The sequence below is a fragment of the Austrofundulus limnaeus genome, unplaced genomic scaffold (genome assembly GCF_001266775.1).
Source record: "Austrofundulus limnaeus strain Quisiro unplaced genomic scaffold, Austrofundulus_limnaeus-1.0 Scaffold20, whole genome shotgun sequence".
In the NCBI taxonomy this organism is placed as follows: Eukaryota; Metazoa; Chordata; class Actinopteri; order Cyprinodontiformes; family Rivulidae; genus Austrofundulus; species Austrofundulus limnaeus.
The window spans coordinates 2040135-2050361 of record NW_013952422.1 but is presented as its reverse complement, the minus strand read 5'-3'; the positions used below and the strand labels follow the sequence as shown (position 1 = coordinate 2050361).

At 39.9% G+C, this 10227-nt stretch overlaps 1 protein-coding gene across 2 annotated transcripts in view; it reads right to left on the bottom strand.

The window, feature by feature from the left end:
• The window catches only part of gnaz (guanine nucleotide binding protein (G protein), alpha z polypeptide), a 35911-nt gene that overhangs the window by 4855 nt on the left and 20829 nt on the right, over positions 1-10227 (bottom strand). For both annotated transcript variants that reach the window (XM_014003828.1, XM_014003827.1), the window contains exon 2: positions 8319-9624. In XM_014003828.1, coding sequence (XP_013859282.1) covers positions 8319-9041 — 723 coding nt within the window. In that variant the 5' untranslated portion in view covers positions 9042-9624. The remainder of the gene's footprint in view (positions 1-8318; positions 9625-10227) is intronic.

The following is a 10227-nucleotide window of genomic DNA, read 5'->3' as shown; positions in this document are numbered from 1 at the left end:
TATATATATATATATATATATATATATATAGACACATAACAAATATTTAGTACACAAAAATTCTGTGTCTTCTGGGGGCTAAGCCCCCTTTGTCCTTTAAACCTTGTGACGCGCCTGCACACAACTTTCCCTAAGTTCTTCTTTTCCACGTTAGTGTGTGACCCCCAGGAGCTGAGAGCGACCCCTAAACACCATGTACAACACAAAGTCCCGTCAGGCTGCTTGACCTCCCTCCTCCTCGTTCCGGGGTGTCAAAACATGAGTGCATCTGCTTGGAGAGCATCGCAGGAGACAGCCAGCTGAGCCCAGGGAGGCTTTTGTCTGTTCAACTGGTGAAGGACGGGGGGGACCCAGGAAAACATGCTGATCCTCCTACTTCACTCAAAGTACTGATCCACTAATCTCCTCACACACACACACACACACACACACACACACACACACACACACACACACACACACACACACACACACACACTGACTGAGCACTCGAGAGAGAGGCTCAGGTCTTAATTAAGCCGAAGTATTAATGAGGAAGTTCATCAAGGTGTTGCTGCTTTGTTTCCATACATACAAATGATGTAAGTGCGCCACCACACCTGCGTTTTCCACAAACCAACATATTCTTTGCCTTTATCGGAGAATTCTATTTTTCAGGCTTTTCTCAGTCATTACAGCTACTCTGCAACGTGAAACCAGGCCAGAGCCGACTTCAAGCACAATATCTTGCGATGCTGTGAAAACGTTAACCCAGAGTATGCAGCGGTAATGACTTTCAGCCACCACATCGAGTTTTAACACAGTCGATGTAAAACTGACTGAGCTGTAGCCATTTTTGTGTTGAGGTCAGTTGGCTGTGGCGGCCATCTTGAATGAGGTGGGCTCCAAAGGTTAATCAGCTGCAGATGCACATCCAGCGATTACTACCTGAGAGTTTTATTAAAATCCACCCAAGGGTTTCTGAGATATTTTGCTAACAGACACACACAGATATATCATTTGGCAGTGTGTCCTATCAGTTTTGCACAAATGTGTTCTTGTGCAAGACACACGTCGGGATTTTTTTAATATACACTCATAAAATTAAATCTCGTTTTTACTTCCCTTCTGTTTATGGCTCTGTTAGTGGCTTTATGCTCACATGTGCGTTATCTTATACTGCATATGAGCAGAGTTACGACCATTATATTCACTGAATGACAATAATAAAAGAGAAGATTATCAGCAGATTGTCTTTATGTGCTGATTTTTTACTATTTTTTAAATGACATGTGCCCCTGCAAGTGAAACAAGAACATTTAAAAGAAAAAAGAAAACATGTTTGGTTTTAAAAATGCAAACATAAAGAATTCATCTCCTCATTTATACTTTTCACCGCATCATGAAAATCTTTGACCTGAAAATGTATTAAAACCGTCGGGCTAATTCCTGCTGCCGGTTTATGTGACAACAGGTAATTCATTTGTGTTTGACAAATTCAGAAAAAAAAAAAGAAAAAGAAAGAACAGGACCATAAAGACAGAGCTGACGCTGCGATCGGCGGCCATGTTTGCCGAGGAGAAGCTGAAATAAAGGCAAACCTCTCGGTCCTTTTCACCCTGCAGATGTGCTGAAGCCACAACTGTTGCATGTAGAAACCTGCACCACGCTAAACACACACACATGCATTCATACATGCACATCCAGCCTTCCCCCAACCTTTTTTTTTCCCCCTTCATCTTCCCCTCCCTATAGTCACAGCTCACTGTCAACAGCACAGGATTAGGAGCATTTGACTGGCTTGTTGCTTAGCAACAGTAACCATGGCATCCGATTCATGATGAAGACAGGGATGGGACAGGGGGGAAAAAAGCATCAGGGAATGACTTGATGGGTAAATGTGCTGTAATTATTATAGTGTATTTTCTGTCTTTGAGACTTCTGAACTGAGCTGTTTTCATGTCAGTCGGGTGAAATCTGCCTCCTGCTCGCGTGTCGACGTTTGAAGCTTTAAACTGCGAGATTAGAAAACATTCAGTGGACGCAGCAATGCATTGTTTGAGAATCACATCTTCCTCTAAGATGCAACTAAGACTGTTTATTGCCTGCTGTCAAAGGCGACAATAGCATTTGGCGCTGTGTGCGTGTGTTCAATTGTCTGTTAGCAAAATATCTTATGAACTACTAGCCTTATTTGATTCAAACTCTCAGAAAGTGATCATTGGATATTCAGCTACAACTGATAAATATTTGGAGTCAGGTCTGTTCAAAATGGCTGCTGCAGCTAAGCAGCCTTGCAAAACACAAAAACGACTGTAACTCAACGATTTTCACAGATGCTGAACTAAATTTTGGTGTGATAGTAGCTGTGTATTATTTTTAACACTTAATTAAAGCTCCATACATTTATGCAAAACCTTCACTTAACATTAGGGCATTAACTGTTGGCATGATCTGTCGTCTGTTAGCCAAATATATCATGAACAATTTATACAAATTTTATGAGATCCTTTAAAAATAATCACAGGGTGTTGTGCATACAACTCATTAATTTTTGGAGTCAATCCAGTTCAAGATGGCCACCTCAGCTAACTGACTTTAGCCAACACAAAATGGCTATAAATGTCAATTTTACACAGGTTGAGCTAAAGTTTCTGCAAACAGCTGAGCATCATCCTCAACACATCACATGAAATCATGCATAACATCATTTACAAAGCAAACTAAAACAGATACATGTACATTTTTCCAATTTGAAATGATCCTAATTTAACACTCTGCCATAAAAGGCAGTTGGTAATATGCTCAGGCTTTTTTTTCTGCAAATGTACAAAGATTCTGTTCGAACCAAATAGTCTGAGGTCATCGTGCTTGTGCATTTTCACGATAATAGACAAACATCTCCAAATTTTAATTGGCATGTAAAGAACTAAATCAAATTTTCCACCAACACAAATCTTTAATCTCTTTAGCTGCATCAATTGAAACCACACAATCAACCCGACTGTGTTGTTTCCTTTTCTACTGGCAGAAACACTGCTCTTTGTGTTCAGACTATTAAAGCTCAAAGAAGTGAAACTTCACAAACTTGCTTCGTTTAGAAGCTGAAGCAAAAAGCAATCATTTCAAAGTCGTACTTGTACTGAAACTGATGAGTCACTTCTCATCTCAAAAGTTGAATGTATGATGTTGTTGTAGTATTTTTGATTTATTTGATTTATTTTCCTGCAAAATAACGGTTCATGCATATACAGTATTCTGACGTACTGGGGCCATTTGTTTCAGTGTGTCGGGTGGTCTTACTCAGACTGAAGGAATGGTGTTCGATCCTCAAGCCCTGCAGTGTGCCGACATTTCCACTTTTATGCTTATCAGTGTATAAGTAAGAATACACAAAGGGCTGTTTATGGTGAGTAAAATTAAACAAATGGAAGCTCTGCATGAGAAACTGTAAAGCTCTTTGCAGAACCTGGATGTTAAAAAAACTTGTAGACCATTTCTCATTTTAAAAATACATTGTTAAACTGTAACTAAAAGACTGATTGATTAATTTAAATTATAGCAACACACACACACAAACAAATATTTGGATATAGTTTAAAGCTCCATTAATTATTTAACTATGCTGGATTTTTAAAAAATGTTCCTTTACTTTGAATTTGGCTTAATTCATGTCCTAACTGAGATGCTCTCAGCTTTTATGTAGCTCTGCTTATGGTACAGTTCTATAACATTACAAACATCCTCTGTTGCAGAGTTTTTAGGGTTTTCATTCGACTCAAAAAAGTTACAGAGGATGTGGGCTTGTTTTCTTCATTATCTAAAAATCTTGTTTGATAATCAATCGTTATTTTTTATAAAAGCCAACACGATGGAAAATACGTGTCTTTTCCCCCGAAGTGTGCATGACCCCTGAGAAAAGACGGCCTAATGTTCTGCTTTTGTGCTGCAGGTGATTGTTCTCATTAGTTACGTGGTAACTTTTACCGTAGAACGAACGGATTCTGTACATTCTGTTGCACCGGAATGATCCTGTGGTTAGAAACAGCCATTTGTAAAAGACTGACATTCTTTATTTATAATTTACTGATTTATAAATTAGATATAAGGGCAGAAACAGGAAATAGCTGCATAACAACATAAAGTCTGTTAAATTTCATTAGAATAATGAATGTTGGACATTTATATCTGGTTTAAATTGTGTTAAACTCTGACATTACAAACACAAGATGCTAACACTACAGTTACAGCTGATGATTTAATAAATGTACAACACAGGTTCTAAAACTAGGTGTGGGCTCTGCTGGAAGAGCTATAAAGTCTCTCTAAGTAGCAGCAGATCCTCCAAATCATGCAAACCTACAGGATGTTTGTTCATACTCCTAATAAATCCATAAGGTGTGCTCTAGATGAGGATTCTCTGAAAGGTGACAGGAGGTGCTGCACAAACATCCAGACTGGATTCTTGTTATTGCCTCCAAATACGCCACATTTTCACATGGAAGTACCAACCTTCCTATCCTCTGCTCTCATAGAGCCATGAGGAAGACAGATGTGGGCGGGGAGATACTGCTGTTCCACTCAAATGTTTCAACCATAAGGACACTTGTTTTGACAAGTTTTCTTTCCTTCTGATAGAGTAAACCGCATCACTGTCATTTTACGGTTGAGTCCAACTTCATACAACCGTGTCATTAGATGGCAGACTTCGGGTGATTAAATGTGAGATATGCCCCACTTTTTTGTACTGATTACAAGCCCTAATCGCTTGTGTAACTTCAGATTCATGGAGTAATTTAGCTAATACATAACAAATTAGATTAACATTTATCTTCAAACCAAGGAAAATCAAACTGCATAAATGCTCAGAGACCAAATCTAAAATAACTAAACCTACCAGTAACTATGGGGTGCCAAGTGTAAAATAAAATGTTAAAAAATGTCATTAGCTCATTTCCATTATTTAGCTCACTTTCTTATATACCGTAGTTAAAAATTCTCCACTAACATTTTATTATTTGACAGCAGTTCTTGTATTTTGATAATTTTTTACTAAATATTAAATGTAGGCCCAAATGTTAAATAATAAATCTAAATTTGTAAACCTAAATGTAAAAATTACATCTTAAATGTTGCAGCTAAATAATAATCCGAGTGGAGCACAGCCTTTGATGTTGGTGTGTGATTTTTGTTGTGACATCATCATCCTGCGACAATGGCAACCACTAATGCTGCTAATGTTGCTAATGCTACTGAAGGTGGTATTTAAAATTAAATTTAAAATCTGTTGATTGAAAACATTATGTACTTGTGGTCTAACAGTTTGAAATGCAGCTCGGACACCAGCCGCAACTGTGAGCTTGGTGTCTATTAGGGAAGCGTTAGCAGCATTAGCAAAGTTAGCGGTTGCTGTTGTCGTAGGATGATGATGTCATATCAAAGGTGTTCCATTCTGAAATACTTAAATTTAAACTTTGCTATTTAGTCACAACATTTAAGTTTTACATTTAAATTTACACATTATGCATAGACATTACATTCAACATTTAAATTTAACGTTAAGTAAAAATTAGCAAAATATAGAAAAAGTGGACATAATAAAATCTTAGTGGAAAAAAGTTTATCTAGGATCTTACACTCAGAAACTGAGCTAAATAATGAAAATGTGTTAGTGACAACACTTAGTATGTAACAGGTAAATACAAAAGTGGACAGGTGTCAGTTAAAAATATTTCTCATGTAACAGTGTGGCCAAAAACATATAAGTATAATGAGCAATAAATAGAATGCAATGCAAAGTATTTGCTACGTTTAGAAACACGTTTATTTTTAAAAACTACATAAAATGGTTAAAGTAGTGCTTAATGTAGCCAAACCTCAAAGAGAAATGACTCACAAAGCAACTACAAACATGATTAGTCATAAGACCTTACACTGGGTGAAAAAAACAATTTTAGTTTCTTTGATTATACTTTCCAAAAGGCTTTTGAAATATCTTCTTTTCTTTACCTACCTTTGTCTAAAATTTGTTTTCTTTTGCACCAGTTAACTTCCGGCGCCTGCACAATCTGCTAATTCTCACAGGTACAACCTCACACTTTATTCTGTGAACTCAATTAACACCATAATGCCTTCTCCTCATCCGACTTTTTATTTTTAACCTATACAACTAATTGATTTCATGTTCCAGCCTGGCTCCATCTACAATCCCTGCTTTATATCCGGGCAGCCCGTGAATTATCAGGTCAGTTCTGCTTCAGCGAGGACAAAGTTTCCGCTGCGCTCGAAAGCTATTTCTAGAGTTGCTGCAAGACATCAAGATAAATCTGGACGTTCGTCAGGAAAGAATAGCGAGCATGCCATTAAAGAAAGAAAAAACGACCCTTCTTACGTGTACCTGTCAAAAAAAAAAGATTTTCTTTATCGTGGAGGCAGTAACTGCTCAGCTATTCCAAAACACTCAGATAAGGACATGCTATAGATAGGAAATCCTTCAAATTCCATATCTGGTCCAAAATAGCTTTCATTGTTAAGATAATAAGTTGAAGTAAAAACATTTAATCATTTTTATTTATTTAATGCACTTGTATGGAAAAAAATCCACTCTAAAACAGACTAAATATCTTGTTATTAGAGACTGAATTAAATGATTTTTGTACGTTTCTTTTTTTATATTTTTTATTTTATTTTACTGTTGTTTAACCAGGCAAATCCCTTTGAGATCACAGATCTCTTTCCAGGGTGACCTGAAGGCAACCTATTGTACAAGTTTTAGAATTACAAACCTACTTTAAAAGTTCTGTTGATTTGTATAAGTAGACTTTACTTGGACATAAGGTTGGGCAAAATCGTATCATGTGCAATTAATCATAAAAAATTGCAACAATTAATATTTGCCACTGCATCGCAATTAATGCCACGTTAGGATGTAATTTTGAATGAAAGGCTTATTTTATAACATGCATGTGAGCCTGTGGCACACTGTGTTACTAAATATCTGCTGTGGAAAAGGTGAGTTTTCAGTTTTCAACTTATTTATTTTTTCTGTTAAAATGAAGAAGTTAGTTGAACTGATGATTTGCATGTTTAATGTGAGAATACAGGGTAACTGACTCAGAGTCAGTTGTCATCTAATAATCATTACTGACCTCAATTAATCGTGATTAATTTTTTGCCGATATCGCCCAACCCTACTTGGACACAATGACGTGTGGTTTAAGTAAACGCTGTTGACAACAATGTTCTCTTCAAAAATGCCTATAAGTCCATCCATCCATCCATCCATCCATCCATCCATCCATCCATCCATCCATCCATCCATCCATCCATCCATCCATCCATCCACTTGTTCAGGAGTCAGGTCACGGGGGGCAGCAGCTTGATCAGGGAGCCCCAGACTTCTCTTTCCACAGCCACCTCCTCCAGCTTTTCTGGGAGGATTCCAAGTTGTTCCCAGGCCAGCTGAGAGAGTCTCTCCAACATGTTCTGGGTCTTCCCCGGGGTCTCCTCCCAGTTGGACATGCCTGAAGCACCATAAGGAGGCGTCCAGGGGGCATATGACCCAATGTTAACCACCTCAGCTTGTTCCTCTCAAGATGGAGGAGCAGCTGCTCTATTCAGAGTCTCTAACAGATAGCTGAACTGCTCATCCATTTCTTTGATGTATATTTTTCTGTGTGTAGGATGTGAGGATTGTAGCTGAAGCTGTCAGGCTCTAATAGGCTTTAAATAATCCATTAAATATGATCGATGATGGTCAAACATGATTTTTCTAACTGGAAAGCCATCAATAGTTAAACCGCACAAAACACAAAATGTTTGGAACAAAGAACTCGTTCTTGGGTAGAGGAAGCAGCTAATTATATTTATGTTACTGTAAACACATTTCATAATACCAGTTTGTTGCAACTTCCTGTTCCAAACTGTAACCACCTGTTTTTATACACGCTATTATCCCACAGCAATTTCTGACAAGAGTTTCAAAGATGGTTTTGAAAATACTGCAAAGTAACTTTAATAGCACAATATCAGCTATTAGTTAAAAAAAAAGGGAAAAAAAGGTTTATCAGATTGTGTTTATGTTTCTGAGTAACTGTGCGACCACATAAGGCTTGTTTGTAATGCAGATGGGGATCTCCAGAGGGGAAATGACACAGCAGAAACAAAGGTCGAGCTGCTTGTTTTTTCAGAACTGATAAATCATTTGGTGAAATTCTTGTGGAAACTTCTACTGAAATTGTGCTCACAATACAACTCTTTATTGAGTTGTAATGATTCAGCGATGAATTTAAATCAACTTTGAGTATACGTGTAAAAGGTATCTCAAAGGTTTGTCTTACCGTCTGGTTGTCCTCGTAGAGTTTGAGGTCATAGCCACTGAGTTCAACACAGAAAATAATTGCAGTCACGCCCTCGAAACAGTGAATCCACTTCTTCCTCTCTGAGCGCTGCCCGCCCACGTCCACCATCTTGAAGGTGAGCTCCTTGAAGGTGAACTTGTTCTCCACGATGCCTGTGGTCATGTCGCGGGAGCGCAGGATGTCCTCTACGGTGGGGATGTACTCGACTGCAGAGATGCGGTCCAGGTCGTTCAGGTAGTAGGCCGTGTTGTCCTCTAAGTGGTACTCGTTGGAGCGCAGGAAGCATTCCTGGACCCCTCCGTCCGCCCACAGACGCTTCATGACCCCCAGCAGCTCTGGAGTGATCTCCCCCTTGCTCTCCGCCGGACCCGTGAGCGCAAAGAGCTGCACGGCGTCGTAGGCGCGGTCCGGGTTGTGAAAGTCGATCTTGAGGCTGGTGAGGGCACGGATGATGCGGGTGAGCGAGTCGATGGCGTTGTACAGGATGAGAGGCTTGTACTCCTTGCAGGCCTCCAGGTTGAAGCCACCGCTGTGGATGATCTTCATCTGCTTGACGATGGTGCTCTTGCCCGAGTTGCTGGTGCCCAGCAGCAGCAACTTGATCTCACGCCGCTGCCGCTGGCTTTCCGAGCGCAGGTGGCGGTCGATTCGCCTCGACCGCCGCGCCGCTTCCTTTTCCTCCGAGCTCTGACGGCATCCCATGGTCCTCCACCACGTGGTAAACACGAAGGAACTCGTGCTGCTGCTGGATGGGGGAGCTAACTAAAAATGAAGCGGTGAGTCAAACAGCGGTGGTGGAAGAGTCGGAGTTTGCGAAACTTGGCAACAGATCGATTTTACACCTAGACGGTAAAGTCACCGCATGGAGGAGTGACTCGGGAGGATTTTGTTCTGTTTTTTTTTTTTTGTCTGGGGCAGTCTGAGAGTTCTGTGTGGGCAGAACCCAGACCTGTGGGATGCCCACACAGTGCCGTGCACTGAGCTTGGACTGCCTGCTGAAGCCGATGGAGCTGGGGTTCATAGCAGGGACTCCCCCTGAGGAAAAGCTCTGACAGAAGGTTGGGAGAAGTTCACAGGACGTCAGCAGAGAAAGTATTTGGACTTGACACATGCAAATAACAAATCCCATTTACTGTCCTCCCACATGGCTCTTGGAGTGCGATGCCCTTGTTTGGATTCTGCAGTCGTCCACCTTGGCGTGATACTTGGCCCGTTGTTCTTGATCCTCTGGATAAAATTTGTCCCGCTGCCTTTCTTGTGAGTTAATTCGCCAACAACAGAAAGCCTGCCAACACATGAGACAGAGAAAAAGCCTTTAGGAGAAGTTTGAACATTTCCTGCCCCACCTTTAACCTCCGTGTTGAAGAAACTTTTCAATGCTTTGGAAAATAATCAATTAAAGGTCTAGAAGAAACAGTTCTCTGACTCCTACACGATTCTAATGCTTTTACATCTTCACACTGTTGGTCCCTCACATTATGAACAACATAGTTCTTCCATAAATACTCCAAACAAATGACAGAAACACCTTGGATATGACATGAAAAAGCGGAGCGTTTAAACAACCTATCAATCCCCACTTTAATTTAGCAACCTGTTCATATCAAGGACAAGGACACGCTTGATGGATGCAACAAATTGTAGTTTTTGCACCTGCACAGATTACGCAGAATGTGGTGTGCCAGTTAAGCCCTTTTCACACGTGAGAGGCATAACACTAATGACTTGATCAATCTTTTAACGTGTCTGGTCATTCAGAAATAGGTCACACTTGCATTAACGTTCTCTGCAGCCTTATTAAGCCATAACTTCCAAAGTGAGCCACCGCTGAAGAGATAATTGTCTACTTAGATACAGAATTTTCATACAGCCACAGTATTATATATAT